General features: G+C 40.3%; 1 protein-coding gene across 3 annotated transcripts in view; it reads right to left on the minus strand.

The window, feature by feature from the left end:
• Positions 1-2,583: 2,583 nt before the first annotated feature.
• Positions 2,584-19,400, minus strand: part of FGFR2 (fibroblast growth factor receptor 2) — an 80,730-nt gene continuing 63,913 nt past the window's right edge. For all 3 annotated transcript variants that reach the window (XM_074158944.1, XM_074158942.1, XM_074158943.1), the window contains 8 exons: positions 16,399-16,520; positions 15,677-15,787; positions 14,727-14,917; positions 11,089-11,211; positions 9,664-9,734; positions 7,363-7,500; positions 6,468-6,573; positions 2,584-2,748 (listed from right to left, as the gene is read on the minus strand). In XM_074158944.1, coding sequence (XP_074015045.1) covers positions 2,584-2,748; positions 6,468-6,573; positions 7,363-7,500; positions 9,664-9,734; positions 11,089-11,211; positions 14,727-14,917; positions 15,677-15,787; positions 16,399-16,520 — 1,027 coding nt within the window. The remainder of the gene's footprint in view (positions 2,749-6,467; positions 6,574-7,362; positions 7,501-9,663; positions 9,735-11,088; positions 11,212-14,726; positions 14,918-15,676; positions 15,788-16,398; positions 16,521-19,400) is intronic.

Here is a 19,400-nt window from a genome sequence, read left to right on the forward strand (position 1 = left end):
ACTTTGATTTTAAAAAGCTATCAAACTAGATGCTTTTAAGTTCATTTCAATACAAGCAGAGCAAGGTTCAAGATCTTCCAATACCCCTTAAGAGAATCTAAAAACCAGACGTGTAATTAAGAATATTGTGGTTTCTGTCAGACAGTAGCTACCTAATAGTAATAGATGTTGTGGGGAAAGGGAATTGTTATTTTTTGGTATAGCCAGTGGGAATTTTTCAAACATATAATTCTTAGTAGGAAAGCACGAGTTTTTAACAGGCACTTTTTTAGAAAGTTTCTGGGGATTGGTACGGGATTTCTGGTGAAAGTAAAAAGAGATGAAAAGAAACCAAAGAATAGTTTGGTGCCTGCAGCACTTTTACAGCATTTGGTGAAGACCAGATTCAAGAATCCTTTTCTGGCTTACCTGCAACAGTAATGTGATCATAAAGTTCCCATTTTTGTCTCAATCACTAGCTGTTTTGGTGTGTCTTCCTTCAGTTTTCAAGTTAAAAAAAAAAAAAAAAAAAAAAAAGACTTTTATTCTCTTTCCATGTCAACTCTCTGTCCATCTGCTATGGTTTTTTTTAAATCTCCTATACAAATGGTTCTCCAACCTCCCCAGTATGAATGAGAAACCTCACTAATTAAAGGATACAGCCTCACTAAATAAAAAAAGAATATATTTTATGTCTACACTGTGAACACTTCAAACCATTTTCCAGCAAATAGTGTCCCGCTCTGCAAACACCAATGATTGTACGTATGTTTACTCAAATAACCCATGTTATTCATGAGCAGACATTTTATAAGACAGAGGCATAAGTATAATTCCTGAAAGAATTGCTTTGTAATATCGGATCTACGATAAGGTCAAAAGGAAGCATTTCTGGACGTGTTCCATCACTTGATGTTCAGGAAACCATTTTGTATGACACAAAGGATTAGGAAAAATAAGCTGCATGACATTTATTTTGTAATTTTAACATTAATATCTGTAGAAACATTTTATTGTCAGTACAAAAGTTAACAGATTTCAATACTTCTTTTACCCAATTTAAAAAAAAAAAAACCCAACAACAAAAAAAAAAAAAACAACAAAGGAAAAACACCACCACGTAAAACAGTGTAATTTGCATTCATATTGCATGGCCATATCAGTGTGAGTGTTCTGAAAGTAAAAACACAAGACTTCCGTATAAAGATACAAACAACAGTGATATTTTAGCAGAGGCCAGTGCTATACCTACTGTTATGGAATGGATTAGAAGGAAATACTGGAGTCAGCATGAATTAATCCTTTAAAAAGATGCTGATATTCCTATGGCAAATTGTCATTATAAACAACTTCTCTCTTTTTAACTTAAGTTACAATAGAGGAATAGTCTAAAAGGCAAAAGATCTAGGCCAAAAGATCTGGAACCTATTATCCAACTCAGGGAAGAGAACTGTACTTAATTTGATGCATGTGCAACTCAGGGTAGAAGCTCAGCTCCTTTTAGAGCAGTACATTCTGCTATGGTTATAGACAAAGTAATGTCTTTCCTTACTTTAGGAACCTTCTTTAATATAGCTTTTTTTTTTTTCTTTTTTTTTTTTTTTTTTTGTAAATGGAATGATTCTGCTTTTTGGCCATGGGAAACACTGCTGAAGAGTTAAATTGTTAAAGTGACAGCTACTGAGAATAAAAGACTTTCTTGTTAAAGGATTCGGTTTTGATAAGAATAATCATCTGACACTGCAGTTTTTAACACAAATAAATCAAAAGTTTAATTCCCCCAAATTAGTTATATACTGTAAATATTTCTTTTTTTAAAGATCTGAAAACTAGTAAAGTCTGAGCAATATATCTACTAGTTCTCTGTGCTGCCTGCATAGAAATGCCATTTAAATTACAAAAACACAACAACCCTATAAACGATTAACTGTTTTGTACATTACCAATTAGTTAATAAATTAATGATATACCATTTTCCCTGAAAGCAAAGTATTTTCCACCTTTGGATGGTGAAAATTAAGAAATTCTGTGTAAGAACAGCATTTAGCAAATAGCTGTTAAAAAAGAGACTAATTTGCTAGGTGGATTGGGACATCCATTTTTAAATCAATACAAAAAATAATTCATTGTAAATATATATAATATATATTTATACATATTTTGAATATATTTACATACATCCAGCACCTATATACTGCACTTGTGCTCCGTAAGTGTGTGCCAACATATATTTTCTCCAAATATTACAAAATAAACAAGAAAGGCAGACCCATAGTTTGCCTTAAGTCCAACTGGTCCATTGTACAAACAAAGTCTGTTGCAGCTCACAGGAAGCCAGAAAATTGATCGCGATGGGTATCTAGACACAGCTCATAAACATTCTTCTTTGTTGGGAATATTTAGAAGTCGCAAATTATAAGATTCTTTATGTAGGTTGTGACTGCTTTCCTCCAAGTTTTCTTTTTTTTTTTCCTTTTTCTTTTTGTTTCCTCCATATTTCATATGTACAAGCAGAAACATTAAGGTCCTGGAGAAAAGATTTTGTTTTGTATATGGTAGGTAGCTTGATGTTCTTGTTTCTTTATCTGTCTGCATGATTTCCTTTCATGTTTTAACACTTCCATTCATGTGTTGGTACTTGGGAAGGCAAGGTTCGTAAGGCATTGGATCGGGAGAAAAAACAGAGTCATCACCTGAAGAACATGAACTCCTGGTGTCAGGGTAACTAGGTGAATACTGTTCCAGAGGTCCACTGAGGTCCAGATACTCCTATGACAAAGGAAATAAATTGCATTTTTAGACAGTGAGTAGAACTGACAATAACACCTTACCACTGCTCTGATTTGGCTTGATTATATCAAGGGTAAAAGAACAGTTTAAAAACGACACTCATTCCTGTAACACAATTGCACTAAAAACTGCCTGTTGCGTAAACATCTCATAAAACAAGAAGCTTGAATAGAGAAAGAAAAACCAAACCAATAACATGGTACTTTTCTGACGTCCAACATCACCAGCATTCACCGCGTCAGTGGAAATAAACATGCCAACCACATCAAAAGAGGACTTTTCACTCACAATGATAAAAATGAAATTTCATCCTAAATAGAACCATTTTTCTTTAGCACATGGTAATGATTTGCAGAGGGAAAGATACTTCCAATTTTATATTCCTTTGGTCACTTTGAATATCTGTTTTATATTCTGTGATATTAAATTTGTGTTTAAACATGCAGTGGCATACATGCAAAAAAGAACTGAAAGGAAAACAAAATGAAATTCACTAGATTTGGGTTTTTACACTACATATTCGTGTGTGTGTCTGTGTCTGTGTCCCAGAGTAGCCATGACCAAAGCAGTCATTAAAAAAGGAAATAATATCTGCTGAATCCAAGTTTTGGGTTAAGGCTCTTTTGCTAGAAACAACAGTTTTGGCAGGAGAATAAAGTTATTTTTCCCCTTGAAATGTTCCTTCTCTTTCAACTTCTAAAGGCAGCTGCATTCATTTAAATGCAATCTCTTCATTTGCTAAACCACAAGTTATGATCTTACTGACGAGACAAGTCTTCCACCTCAGTCAGTATTTTATGCTGCTGTGCTTAGGTTTGGGGCAATTTAGTTCTTTGGTTAACATATTTTCTTTAAGTCAGAAATTCAATCATTACCATATTATAGATAAAAAATGGTCACCATTTTTGGGGGGAATGTATGTTTTAAAATATCGACAAATACAGTAGGCAGCAGGAGAAGGCAGTTTGGATCTATGATTACTGCCTACCTCGCTGCCTGGGCTTTTAAAAGATCCACAAGGACAATCTTCACCCTTATTTATATATAAGCAAACCAGTCCTACGTGACCAGACATAATCAACCCCTTTCTAGGCAGACAGAAGCAGCAAGCAGTCCAGTATTTGAAGAAACAGGGCTTTCTCATGGGGTATCAGACACAGCTCGTCATATCAAAAGGCTTGATACAATTCAGTTCTGAATTCCTTAATGAAGGTGGGATCCTTATCCCTTCTCTAGCCTCCTGATCCCATGTCAAGGGCCAGAGACACAGAAAGAGGTATAAGTTTCCAATGTCAGAATGGTTCCTGATATAACGACACAGCGATGAGGCTGACTCTTGGTGACTTCTACTCATGCGGATCAGGGAAACATTGTACGTTGCTCTGGGAAACTGAGGAAACAGGGTCTTTGGGGGAAAAAAAACTACAAAAAAAAACCTTAAATAGCAAAACACCACTAAAAAACCCCCAACAGGTGATGGTTCAGCATGGAGAGGAGCAAGACACGACCATTTAACCAGAAATAATTACTTGCACAAGTGCAGAAGATGATACTATTGGCTGCCCTAGCAAATTTTTGAGTTGTTGGGTAAATCAGGCTGACCCTGTATCAACAGTCTCATTTTGGGGGGAAAGGGAAAGGGCCACTGTGGAAAGAATAAGCAGAAGTATTGACACACTGATCCCTGAAGGACCTGCACACTTTGGGAAAACCGGGCAGATTGCACAAAATCAGAGATCTCAAAATCTATGGAGGAAAACTGGACACACTGGAGTTCTCAGGAGACACTGAGTGAGAACATGATGAGTTTTCAGGAACATAAAATGTGCCGCAAAGACAAGTGAATTAATTTCCTTTCTTTGTCCAGGGTAAATAGGACAAAAGCATTATCTTAGTTGAAAGATTATAGAGATTAGGAAAAACTTTCCAGAAGTAGGGCTAATGAAACAATGCAATGGACTGTCAAGGGGTGATGCGGAAACACAGCAGTGGAGATCTTTAAGGACAAGTTACATAAACATCTGTCAGGAATGACAAACGTATAGTGGATCCTGCCACAGGCCGGTCAGATGGACTGGATGTGTTCCTGAGCTTTTTCCAGCCGTTTTTCCTATGATTCTAGTCAAAAGTAATTTACATAACCTTAAAGGCCTTTTCAGGTTACCTTTGAGATCATTCCAGGTCCATGAGCAGTACAGAATGGGGAAGGCAAGATGGTTAAACACACACACACACACACGAGAAAGTAATATCCTTTCCCAGGCTCAGAATTGCAGCTCAGAACACCTCCCTCTTGAATCTGCAAAGGAGTATCCAAGTCCAAGCCACCCAGCGCTCCGCAGTGGCAGCCAGCCCACCTCCAACCGCTCTTGTGAAATCATATATAAATTAGGCAGGAAAAGACACAGTCAGGACTGGGTGAGGGGAAAACCGTAACGGTACGCAGAGCTGTGTTACTGACTCCGTAGGGAGCGCAGGTTCCTGCCCCACCTCTGAAGGTACCATTTTTTAGAGTAAGCCTTAAAACCAGAATCCAGATAAATTTATAGCTGCTACTAAAGCCAAAGAATCTTTTTGAAGCGGCTCTACTGATAATGATCATAAAAACCGGCAATTCTTTACTCAGGTTCTCTTGTCATCTCTATTGCAGGCAGCCTTTCCTAATGCTGCTTAATGATCCATTTTTTATTTCTCCAACAATTCTGAAAAATTAGAAACTAATGTTCAGCACCAGTATAAAGCGATCCAAATCTTTTTTTTTTCTACCTTTTCCCCCCATATCAAGAAGTGCTATAATTATAGAAAATCTGAAAAAAAATTATTTTTAAATGGTCAAAACAAGTTGTTGCAACTTTCCTCTCTAAGGGTTTTGTTCTTTTTTTTTTCCTCCCATTTTACATGTAATTTCTCAGAAATTACAGGAACTTGTAAAATGTTTCTGTGACACCAAGCATTTTCTCTCAAAAGAAGTTTCCACCAAAAGAAACAACATTTCCATCACTTGTGATCTTCATCAAAGGCGCATGTGATTCAGTGATAAGAGAACTGATCCCTGTGTGAATACCCTCATCAGTGTGTTCCTTGCTGAAACTAATAATATCTCAGACCTCCAAAAGAATGCACTTCAAATAAAACCTTTTGCATTCGTATATCCCAACCTGAAGCAGTGTTAGGCAGGACCTTTGGATAATTGGATGGCTGTTTGCATGTTCCCCATGGGTCCTCATTCCCTCCACCGAGAGCTATTTCACTGAACCTAATTCACTCTCAGACATAAATTCTGAAATCTACCATTGACTATTTCTCCTCTTCTGACCTAGATATCATGGCTGGGAATCAAACCGAGCTCATAAATGAAAAACACCATGAATCTCTCCTTCATACGAAACTCGTGTTGAAACATAAACACTGCCTCTCAACCTGCCACGTGTACTCGATACTGCTATGCTAAAAACATCAAAAGATGCAATGAGAAATAAACAAAAACACTTTAAAGATGTGTTTCTGTTTAGTTACATAGATGGCAAGAAACCAAGGATTTCATAGGATACATAGTTTAGCTGTGTGTAACCTCAGAGGACAACGACAAACAGAACAAGAAGAGAACTTGAGCAGGATTTCATAATTGAATAAATTCCATCTGTCTCATGAACCAGTCGTCCCGATCAGCAGCTTATGGAGGGTAACAATTTACCTACCTCATTAGTTGTGAGAGTGAGAATCCGATCCAAGTCTTCTACCAACTGTTTAAAAGTCGGTCTCTGTGAAGGCACAGCATGCCAACAATCTCTCATCATCATATAGCTGTAAGAAATGCACATTTTCTTGGCTTAATTAAAATCACGCGTCTTTTTCATACACAGTCAATGTTCTTCATCACAAGCAAAGCAGTGAGCATCCACAGCCCCACACATCCACCACTGACTTTACCCAAATTGTGCAATACTACCCTCAAAGATGCATTTTTACTCCTGCATCTCTCTTGCTCAGTGTCTAAATTACCTTTTTGTGGACCCAATGCTGTAGCCTTCTGTTCCAGAAGGTATTAAAAATATCATAAAATATTAAATATTTTTGCATGTTAGGGATTGCAGTCTTTGTGAAGAAATCAAAATGAGGAAAAAAATAAAAATAATTAAAGATTAAACAGAAGTATCAGAAAGAGAAAACACTCTCCCCTCATCACCAGGAGATAATGCTAATGCAGAAGTTCCCAGATGTATTTTATTGTGTACAAAACCAGCCTGATGTACCTTACACATGATTAGTGGTGTGCCTGCCATTTAGGAATTTTCATGTCAATGAAATTAAGCAAATAGGGGTGTAAAAACTCTGACAAAGACTGGCTTGTAGACGATCTTTTCTTTTTTCAACGGGATCGCATCATGGTGTGTAAAGAAGTATCCTCTGTCAAACATTTCCTGGAGACCTTTTCATACCCTTTCTTTACATATCTATACGCACACATATATGCAAAATTTTTAGAGTCAACCAATTCTGAAAATGTTTGATTCTCTCAGGGGTAGCATTAACCACATGAATGCAGTACAGTTTGTGCCCTTTCACCCTGGTACAACAAATAAGGGTCCTTACAGCTCATTGGTGCAGTTGGCAGGTTTATCCATTCGGTGCCCTTCTTTAAGCAGCTTAAAAAGTTCCTCCACTGGGATTCCTGGGTAAGGTGATCCTCCTAACGTGAAGATCTCCCACATTAACACACCAAATGACCAACTACAAATCAAAGAGAAAACTCCATTAGAAGATCTGTCTTATCGCCAAAAAAAAAAAGACAGATGTGTCTGTGGCAACGGTTGCAAATCCATCTGAAGGGGACCTACAGGAGAGATGGGGAGGCAATCTTTACCAGGGAGTAGAGTGATAGGATGAGGGGTAATGGTTTTAAACTGAAAGAGGGGAGATGAGATCTCAGGAAGAAATTCTTTACTGTGAGGGTGGGGAGACACTGGAACAGGTTGCCCAGAGAAGCTGTGGCTGCCCCATCCCTGGAGGTGCTCAAGGCCAGGCTGGATGGGGCTTTGAGCAACCCGGTCTGGTGGGAGGTGTCCCTGTCCATGGCAGGGGGGTTAGAACTAGATGATCTTTAAGGTCCCTTCCAACCCAAACCATTCTATTATTCTATGATACTAGGAGATGCTTAAACCATCATCTGCCCAACTCCAACCGCCCCGAGTGGGACATCAATCTGTGATGTACATCAGATGCATGGGCAGCATATGGACTAGGGACTGACCTCAGCACATTCTCAAACACACTCTTTGACTTTGTCTGGGGTGCTCCGAGCACCCAAGTTTCCAGGGTTACTGCAAAGAACTGCGTCTTCACCAGCTTAATTATTTACAGAACACTCGCAGCCAAGCTGATTGCAATTATGTGGTAGAATATTTTGGAAAAAACAGACTGTTCAAAACAAAAATATTTTTCATCATTCTGCTCTTCTTTTTCTTTTTTTTTTTTTATTAATTTTTGCTACGAAATGAAGGAGGACAGTTTTAAGCCAGCTTTCCTGCCTGCTTGCTACCTCCTCCAGAGCCTGCCTCATCATGCCTTGTTGGCAACCCAGGGCTTTTTGGCAGGCGGCTTTGCCAGGTGAGCAACAGCACACAGCTTGCCCTGGCTCCTGAGCCTCTCTGCAGCTCTCCTGGCCGTGCAGCAGTGCATTTTAGTAAACTGTTTGCACAAACTTACAATAATATTATCTTTAGCCATCTTCAAAGCCACCATGGGGCCAAGGGCCTCCAAGGTCCAGCACTGAAACCCTCGTTGCTCCGTGGCTGCTGAGGAGCTTGGCCTGACTTTCAATCCTGAACCAGAGGAGTACTTTACTTCACATTCACTTAAATATTTTGCCAAGATGTTATTTTAAAATAAAAATTTGATCCATCCTTAACCTGTGTATATAGCTTCCTTTGTAAATAATGTAAAGATTGCAGGAAAAGCCTCACTAAATGCTTTTCTTAAGAAGAGAGTGGCTCGGGAAGTGCAGCCAGGTTAAAGAACGAGGAGACTCCTCTTATTTTCTCCACGCTGTCCTTTTTCTTTTTAACCCTGCACTGACACGCATAACCTTTTACACCTGCGCTGGGAAGCATCGAGCCCTTTACGGTTAACAGCTTCTCTTGGAGAAATAAAAACCATAAGCTATTCATCTGCACTGCATAAAAAATACATGTCTACTTCAACAGGACGCACGCGAGTACCATAGATGGGTCTAGGAAACTGTAATAGGAAGCAGAATAAATCCTGAGCGGTTGCATCAGCCAGCAACTCTGTGCACACATTAAAAGATTTTGAAGTGTCAGAGTCCAATGATTTCCTACTACATGTGAAGTACTGCTGGGAAGCAACAATGCTTCTAAAAATCAGAGAAAACTTTTCCAGCATACCCAGCCTATGCTTTATCATACCTCATCTTAGCACAAATTTTTATGAGCAGTTTTCAGGAACTTTCTTTTCTTTCTCTCTTTTCTCTTTCCCTTTCTTTTTCTTTTAAAAAAAAAAAAAAACTTGAAGGAAGTCCAGAGTATGTCAAAAGCCAAGCAAATTAGATAGACTCTTTGTAGCTGCACATCCGTAAATAAGTTCAAGGGGGGAAACTTCCGCACTGACAGAAGGAGGTTAGCATTTTCCACCTTTCATGTGCTTTGAAGCTGGGCAGATTAGTAACAGAGCACTGGTTAGCAGTCTACCATAAAATCCTCACTTTCTAAGGGCAAGTCCTGTTCCATCTATTAATACGTGAAACAAAACGAAAACACTTAAAGGTAAAGGACAACAGAAAAACCCATTTAAAATATCCCAAACTTTAACAAATACAAACCAAAACAACCCTTCTTCGCACCCCCCAAAAAACCCCATTCAAATAAGGCCACTTACACATCACTTTGGTGCGTGTAAACTCTGTCAAACAGAGCTTCTGGAGCCATCCACTTTACTGGAAGCCGTCCCTGGAATTTTGGAGGGGAAGGGAAGGAAAATTAAAATGGTAGCAATTTACAGGATGATTTCAACCCCAATTTTTTTAAAAATACTAAACGATTCTCGGAGAACAGTCTGCTAATGTAAACCAGCACAAAATTTACCTTTAAAATTTTTGGGGAAAAAAATAATAAAATGAGCTAAAGTAGGGAAACCGTTAAGAAAAATGGATATAAACATTGAAGGTAAAATTAAAAGCATTGATGGCCCCCAGAAAGTTCCCAGACTGCTTGCTAAGAGAATGATAAGATAAGCAGATCAAAATCAAAAAGACCATTCCACTATGGCTCTTTAAAGACAAAAAAAACTCCAATCAATAATCACCTGAAAAAATAGACCTGTCTGCAAAAATAAGCTGATCACTAAACCCAAGAATTTTGTTTTCCTGTTCCACCTTTCGCAGTGACCCAAAGCTCACGGTCACAACTGCTTGTTGCTTTGCACACAAAGTCTGAGCTGCTCAGAGCCCAGGAATGGCAGAACATTTGATGGGCAGAAGGTTCAATTACCTCCAATACTAATGGACGTAACCGGTTACTCTGTCTTCTGCGATATTTCCACTATAAATGCCATTAATCACTTAGAGCTTTATTTTCCTAGATAAGCACCTTAACATGATTGTTATTAATAATTAATATTACACAAAATATTAAAGTCTGCAGAACTGAATGAGTTCTGCAAAGTTCCCATCAAAACCCAACTGTAGTTCATCAGGATCTGAAGAGATACCCCAAGAAGGAGGTGTAGGTGTAAGCTTTTCAAGCCAGGCATCAATAACTACATCTGAAACGTTTTATCTTCTTGATTTGGTACAGGTTAAACAGAAACACGGTGATAGAGTGGGGAGTAAAAATCCATTTTCTCAACCTTTAGCCCCACTTTGATACTACCGCCATAACTTGCACATAACAAGCCAAGTGCAGGCAAAAGGCACAGAGCTGTATGTGGAGTTACCACACGTAACTAGGATTTTTATTATGGTTATTGCTAGCTCTGTTTATACAGTGTTTTTCAAGACCCTAGGGCTGGAATCAACAGGAATATTTCCACTATTTCCAGTGATTGGAGTCAGGGACACACAAAAAACAATTCTTGTATTTTAGCATTTCTAATAAATTAGAAAATATACAGCCTCTTTGGTTATCTTTAGTAACTGTCAGCGTAAGAGGGGACAGAAACACTTATGTCCTTGATCCCTGTTTTCTGTCTGCGATGAAAAGTGAGGCTGCTGTACAAGAAGCCCATTAAGTTTAACACCATAGTTTTGAAGTGAATCATTACAAGAAATACTTGTTTTGAGAGAAAAGAAAACCATCCACTTACATTAGTAGTCTTTTTATAATAATCTATATTGTTGATGTCTCTGGCTAAACCAAAGTCTGCTATTTTCATGACATTATTTTCAGTTACCAAAACATTTCTTGCAGCCAAGTCTCGATGGATACACTGGAAGGAAAAGAAAAGAAAAGAAAAAGAAAAGGAACACTGAAATAAATGGCTGTAAAAGTGAAATTACATCTACACTGTAAGTCTCCTTTAAGAATTTTAACCTAAATCACAAGGTGGGAGAGCTACACATTTACTACAAGCCTGTGAAATATGATTGTCTTAATTACTGCAATCCATCCCCTCAGCTGGTGTTTCCAAGGTGAACAACAGCCCTAAGAAGCCTTTTAGAAAGGCCTGGTTTATTTAAGACACGTATTTCGCTAAGGCTGAAAAGTTTGGGTGGTGACCCAAACTGTGCTGCGCTGTTTGTGATTCACTCTCCGTTACACGTGCCCAGGTACAGGTATCGCAGCATCTTCATCACTTTCATTGCAAATACTCTTAATGAGCATTTAATTAAGTTGCTTCTCTTAGATTGTATCACCTCAGCAGAGCTAAAACCTGACAGTCTGGACCAGTGCAACCATTTTTAATATAAAAGATCTTAATAGAAGATACATGCACAGTATATAATTTTAAACTAGATGTCTAGGGTGTCTGTATTTACTTCAACCACGAGAGTATAACAATTTAATTTAAAAAAATAAAACAAAAAAAACCCAACCCAAACCAAAACAACACAATCTGGGCTGGGCTGTTTGCTTCTTAAACAGCTTTGGTACCGAGACTAAAAATGTTATCTCCTCAGAGATTTTAACTTCATGTCAGCATTATCCTGAGCACTTGCAACTGATTCTTGACACTGAAAGGACATTGTGATTGCTCTGGATACTATTCCTGAGTTTAAGCAGCCTTATGGGGTTGATGGCAGCAGGGGCATGGTAAGAAACACTGCAATTGGAATCCGCCCAGGATATTCTATTTCTTTTCAAGTTAAATATCTTTTTTTTTTTTTTTTTTTCCCCCTTCTTAATTTTGGGTTACTCTTTATGTTGTCCTCTTTATTTCAGCATGTGCATAGACACGCTGGACTGAACCACTACAAAAAACTGTACAACAGCCAATTTCTTTCTTGCATTATAACTTGTTCCAGCAATTTTCTGAGATCTCTTATCCTGCAAGGGCAAAATGAGCCTACATAGCTTCTGCTCCTCACTGGGTTAGTCATGGGGAACTGCCAGGAAAAACCTGCTCCAGCAATGCCTTCATGTGCGCAGGACCAGACTACAGCACATGCTTTCAGCATCAAATCAGTCTTCTAATTCATCATCAGCACACCTATGGTAGCAGAAACAACATAGGCCAGCCTTCCTGCTTCCCTGTCCCTGTTCTCAAACCCTGCAAGAACATCCTCTGAGACACCAGAAACTCAATTCAGTTGCCCAAACAGAAGTACACATTGTCATCTGAGACGCGCTGTGACATCCAAGGTATCTTGATGAAACTACCAGGGACAACGCAGGACCTACAGCAGACCCATGCCTTTCCAGAGCAGCCGGCTGGGGGTACCACAGAGCATCTCAAATGGTACGTAACACCTCTGAGTGAATACACCAAATGATTCAAACCCTGGTACCTTCTGGTAGCATATTTCTGCTTTCTCATACCCTACAGTTTTACAACTGAGACTCTTCCCATCTTCAAAATGTTGCCATCACTGATTTCCCTCTCTGACAGGTTTCATAGCCAGCCCTCTGGCCTTAACGATTTGCTCTCTCTTTGCAATGATCTGGGCCAGTCCTTGTATCTGTAGCTCCCCTGAGGTTCTTGCACAGTACTGGAACGATGGAGAGGACATGCCAACAGAATTTTTAAAAGCATCCATCCAACTTAGAAACAACATCCCATTTCCAATACACAGTTACTTGTAAGGCAAAAACTTTATGCAAGGCAAAAACTAGGTGCCCAAAAATCTTCTTTACATAATTTTTTTTTTTTTTTCTTTTTTGAGGTCTCAGTGAGCCATTTATTGGATTGAAATAACAAGAACACTGGTCTTCTCACAGTGCCTGCATGATGGAAATACCGTGAGAAGACCAGCTCTCTTATTATTCCAGCTCAATAAATGGATCCCTAAGGGGAAAAGTAGCAGTGAAACACAAACAGAAATGGTGGGATATCTGAAGAACCGGAATGCGCAGTTTTACTATGTGCTGCCTTTGTTTTCCCTCTGCCTTGTGCAATGCCTCACACTCTGTCAAGTTCAGCACAGCGCTGATCGAGTGTTTTTGCAAAGGAACTGGATCACGGATGAAATGGTTCTGCCGCGTTGTGCGAGCTCGCACACCTTCTTGGCAGTGTCCTGCAACAGCACTTCAGAGCTGCTCAGGTGGACGCTGGTTCTCAAGATTTGCCAATCAAAAGATTTCTTTTTTTTTTCCCTTTCACAACAGTTCCATTTCCTTGGGACACAGCTCCTTGCCAGGCAAAAGTTTCATTAATCTTAGAAAGAGATATCCTAAGGTGCTTTACCTAATACAATACTCATGTGTACTCCATTAGGAAGATTTTGTCTTCGTGTCATGTATTGTCACCCTCTCTACACTGCTACGGTAAGAATTACTGTTTCAAAACAAAAGAATAAAAGCAAAATTAGACCTCGATTCCCCCTCCCCCTATCCTCTAGAAGTGCAGAAAAGCTATAAAAAAAATCATGGCTCCATGCAACAGGAGTGGAGGTTTACACTCAGCTCTGCTCTTTGGTTAAAAACAGCTCCACATTTGGGAGTGGACATGACTGGAAATTGGTATAAATCCCACGAACCACACCACACCTTGCAGGAAGTGCTTATCATCAATATCGGGTGCTCTGGTTTAGCCATCGGGGCCAAACACCACCCAGGGTATTCATGATTCCTTGTCCACCAAGCCACAATGTGTTTACAGACTTAGTTATACAGGGCTATTTAAGGTTTCATAACTATAATTTAATCAAATTACTGTTTAAAAAAAAATATTTGAACAAAAGTTGAAGTAGTAAGTGTCCAGGGACAGGACAGGATAAATAAATTCTTTCAACAAGCTTGGTCTCCTGACAAACACCAGTAAGTAAAGTGCATAATTTTACAGTGACTAATTCACTCCACTTATTTTTGCCTTTTCTGTTTAAAATTTTTGCCCCGGCATCTTGCGGTCTTCTCCACTCTGCCTGTTATCATTCTGTAAATCCTTTTACTAACTGAATTCATTTATTTCATGTCACTACATGAGCTGATTTGGTCAATTTGACTAGAAACAGAAGGCAAATGGTGCCTGCTGTCTCACGGGTGGAGTAATGTGTAATCAAGTGACCACCTGTGCTTATGAATTCAAAGTGCAGATATGTACACAATATTTACTTTAAATAATCCATTCTGGGCCTCATTTTAGCAATGTCAGTAAACGGCGATTAAAAACTTTATGAATTTTCCCACCGATTTTCAAGAGTACGGATTATGCAATTTGTGTGGGAAAGGTCCTTCTCCCAGCAAATTCTTGAACACAAACGAGATGGAGAACAAAACTAAACCGAAAAAAGAGCTGAACAAACAGGCAGCACGTGCTTTGTGCAGTATTTGCTGAGTTCTACCTACTTTTTGTGAAGCCAGGTACTCCATGCCTCTTGCCAGCTGGTATGTGCATGACACCAAGTCCTTGAATGTCATCTGCTCTTCTGGTACCCTGTTAATATCAAACGAATACTCCATCCCCGGGGGGCGGCGTGCTCGCAGGTACTCGCGCAGGTTTCCTTTGGAAGCATATTCTACTATCACGTACAACGGACCTTTGGATAAACAGAACCGTGTGAAAACTGGAATAAGGTCGAAAGATAAAATGCTTTGATATAAAGAGGCTTTCAGTGTTCTATAATAAATGAACTGAATTAATAAATGTTTAACTGTGAAATCAGCAAGCACAACTTGAAAGAAAAGAAGGTCTGGACTTGGCAAAGTGACTGTCCCAAAGCTCCCCAGCAGGATAGTGGCAGAGCTACAATTAGTGGCTGAAAATACATAAACCCTGACCCAGTGCCTATTCCTTCCATGCCATTTACTGAGAAGCAAGCATTTTCCATCAAAAAATGCCATAAGATCCTAAACAAGGGCGAAGTGCTTCTTAAGATTTTTAATTTCCAGAGGTTTATGCCATTCGGCATCACTTTACATGACATAATTAGCTTTTAATAAAAACACCGTGGTCTTCAGAGGGTAAAGTGCTCATTTCAATTTCATGGGGTACAAGTTCCACCAAAGCAGGACTGACAATTCAGAACAACAGGCATGGGTAAAGCCCCTTTAAAATGTCTTTTTTTCTCTACAGCAAGGGATTAGAGAGTTTTCGTATGATATAGTGCCCTTTCTCATATTAAAGCTGCAAGCATAATGAGAGACAGAAGTTAAAATATTGCTGCTAAGTTAGGGAAATATCTAAAAATCCCATCACGGCATGACTGCTTCCTTAAAAACTCTTGAAAAAATGATGATTAATGAGACTTTCGGAGACCTGTTGGAAAGTCCTGGTTTACATTCTTTTCCCTACTTACCATCCTGGGTACAGGCTCCAAGGAGATTGATGATATTTTTATGCTTCCCAATCATCTTCATCATCTCCATCTCTGACACCAGGTCAGATAGATCTTTTTCTGTAGCATCATCTGTACAAGACACAAGTTCAGGTCACATTTTCTAGCATGCCAGCCCAAACTTCACTAAAACGTGCTTCAAAATGCAGAATATGGGATTTTTTTTCCAGTATACACTGTATGTTTATACAAAGCCATATGTTATGTACTAACAAAAAATAGTCTATACCCTCTTTGATAGATTGACCATCTCTTCAGTCTTATTTGTAAGAGGCAACACAGTGATATCGGACATAAAAACGCTGTCATCCTCTATCAAACCTCCAATAACTATGCCTTTCCTGCAAACTAGCCTTACAATTAAATTCAAAATAAACAGGCACCAACCACCTGGACTGAATGGGCTAGGATCTACACATGGACAGCCTCTGACATGAAGTAAACTGAAAGCAGAGCGACCCACACGATGCTAATACGTCTCCTGGCTTCTACATACTCACAGCTCAAGATAAACAGGCTGTCAAGGGCACAGATTTACACCCCAAACTGCTGCAGGCTGAGGTCAGCTATGTGCTCTTTGACCCCTCCAACGATGACAGAGTTCAGATGCCACAAAAGAAACTTTTCGTGGATAAGAACTGCCACATTGCCCATTCTGATCCCTAATCACCCAATTTTCTTACCTTTCAACATCTTCACCGCCACAGTCACCGCTTCTTTTGGCCTGTCTTTGTCAATCCCCACTGCTTCAGCCATGACGACTTGCCCAAAGCAACCTTCTCCCAGGGGTTTACCCAGCGTCAGCCTGGAGGTGTAAACAGGAGATTAACACACAGCATCTGGAGAAGGGATGGATGCAGCCAGTGAAATTCCAGGGCTAAATTAAAAAAAAAAGCTTTCAACAACTTGCTGTAGCATGAAGCGTTTATCACATGGAACTAATGAGACTCTGGGCGCGCATCAGTTTTCACGCACGCTGCAGCATGTTTTCGTAGGGATGGCATAGCGAGCATCAGAAGGGCAGATCTGCTGCTAAATCCAGCTCTCCACCTCCTTGTAACAAGAGGCCGTACTCGACGGCTAGAGGTGAGACACAGCGTGGAGGGGCAGAGCTTTCACAAAGGGGCAGAGCGGGGCTGAAATTCGGGAGCAGGCAGCAAGACACAAGCTTCTCCTGTCACTGTAACGCGGCCGGTCGTCACCTTTTTCACCTTGACTGCGAGGGGATGAAAGAAAAGGTTTTTTTGTGTGTGTGCTGCCACGTGGTCGCTTTCAAGCAGCTGATGATTTGAGTGGTAAAGGGTGGTATTAAGAGCAGGGGGATATTTTAAATATTATAAACTCCTGTGATAGAACGGCACAGAGCAAACAGAAAGGCAAATCGAATGTGCTCTCAGGCAGCTTAACTGTAGCTCAAAATTCATATTCCTGCTTTCTGTTTGGGGCTGTGGGCTGTGAACATTTGCCTAATGTTCTCTTGTGCCAAAAGGATTAGACAGGACAGAGCCGGCAAGTCAGTAGACATCGTGTTTGGGTGCAGCTGTGGGTAATTATCACACCCATTTCTCTTTTTGCATGGCTGATGAGGTGGCCAGACAGCCGCCTCCTTGGGGGAGAGAGGGGGAGCATGAAGGGGAGAGAACGGGAAGGGAAAAGAGGGTTTCCTGCTGCAAGAGCCCAGGTGAAGGCACCGGGAATGCTTAGGCAGCCGGAATGGTGGCCAGGAGCCACCACAGCCACCAGGCCCACACTTGCTGCCTGTCCCGATGTGGCTCCGCCGAGGCGATGCTCGACCAGCGGCGGCACAAAGGCAGCACCCCCATGGGACACAGCGGTTGGCAGGTCTCAGCATCCCCTACCAGCCGTCTTCTCCACGGCCTCCCCTCCTCGTTCTTCTGACATCCCCGCACATTCCCCGGCGCTTTGATCCTTCAAGGGGCGAGACGGGACGCTTTATTTACCCCCAGCTGGGTCTAGCACAGATGCTGATTCTTGACTACAGGCTCTTTGCTGCCACAAGTGTCATGCGTGAGGGTCACAGCAGCTGCCTCCTGCCTGCAGCACCCGGGCTCTGCTCAGACAGTGGGGGAAACTAAACCTGTTATTATAACAGCATCAATGTAAGAAACCTTTTAAAAAGAGCAGTTATTAAATGGGCTACGCAAAGCGCATTTTGTGGAGCAAGCACCTGGTTGCAAAACTGCTCAGCTATAACAGAGGGACACAGAGATGTCTATCTCAACTTTAGGAGGATAAAGAGAGAAAATAAAAAAGAAACTTCAAAGCCTGTGAGCAAAATCTTTCTGGTTCCAGCCTCAGTGCACTTCAGGGCCAGATTTGGGCTCCTTTCCTGGCAGAGAGTATCATCTAATGTCCAGAAGCAGTGCCATGGAAGAAATCAGGGAGGGTTTTCAGCGACTTCGATGCTGCTAACGTTATCCAGTGTAGGGGCCAGATTCAGACAAGCATTTTCATAAGTGAGTCTCGGCTTTCCATGGTCAAAAAGCAGGATTCACAGATGTGATATATATAGGGACTTGAAATTCAAAGCGTGGACTTCTGTCTTCCAGTGTGAAATACAGGGACAAGTTGTCATCCCGTCAAGAGAAGAGTGTCAGACCAGGGCTAAACGGTTTGAAAATCCCGCTTATCTGCTCAGGCACAAGCCACAAGCGAGAGGCGGCTCCTCCCAAGGGCAACCCGCAGACTCCTGGTCAAACGCGGTCTTTGCCTGAGTGAGAATTCCTCGAGCTGTTTGGGATTGGTTTCTAAAGCAAAAGCGAGTTTAAAAAGGTGCAAAGACTGAAGGGCAGCGTATGCTATGCTGAGGTCATCCTGCATTTTCTCCAGAACTAAAATTGAATTTAGGATCTTGGCAGAGAACAAACATTTGCATTGGAAACTGGTTAATTTATGTGCTATTGCCCTGCTAGGACTACAGTAACAAACCCCTCATTGTGTGCCTCCTGCCCCCCAACCTAATAAACCGCCTCTAAATAGCCTCCTTTCATTGCAAATCTGCTCCACCTACATTTGTGCTGAATGCTGGGTTTAAATGTTTAGCGCACTAAAATTTTCCGCATTTAGTGTATCCCCCCAGGGTACGGGCTGACAGAAGTACATATACAGGCCCCCACTGTTGACTAGAATACTGCAGGTGGCAATTACAGCATTTTGCACTAGTTTTCAGCTACATCATTAAAATGATTTCCAGAACAGTTGTCAGAAGGTTCAAAATTACAGCTCTTCTATCCAAAAGTTACAACGCTGAACTTTGAAAGAGAACTGTTCATGATAAAAGGTGTTATTTTCTCAAGGCCACCTGAAGACTTCTTAGAGTTAGTACTGACTTTAATATATACAATCATGGTTCTACCTGTGTTAATATTCTCTCTCCTTTACATGTCTTTCTGTATATTAAGAAATATGGTTACAGCTTTAATTAGATTATTCAGCAGCTCATTTTGCATGTTAGTCAACAAACTTTGAAGAAAATATTATGTAGCCATACGAATTTGCATATATCAAGATTTAGTACACTCTGCTTGAAACCTAATACTTTTAAGCCACACAAGTTGTATATGTACACAATATGCAAAATGTACCTCTAAATCAAACACCATAATCTCCATTAATACAGGCTACTACAAAATCAACACAAAATACTACCCAGAAGGTCCTGAGA

This window comes from Numenius arquata, chromosome 15 (genome assembly GCF_964106895.1).
Source record: "Numenius arquata chromosome 15, bNumArq3.hap1.1, whole genome shotgun sequence".
Lineage (NCBI taxonomy): Eukaryota > Metazoa > Chordata > Aves > Charadriiformes > Scolopacidae > Numenius > Numenius arquata.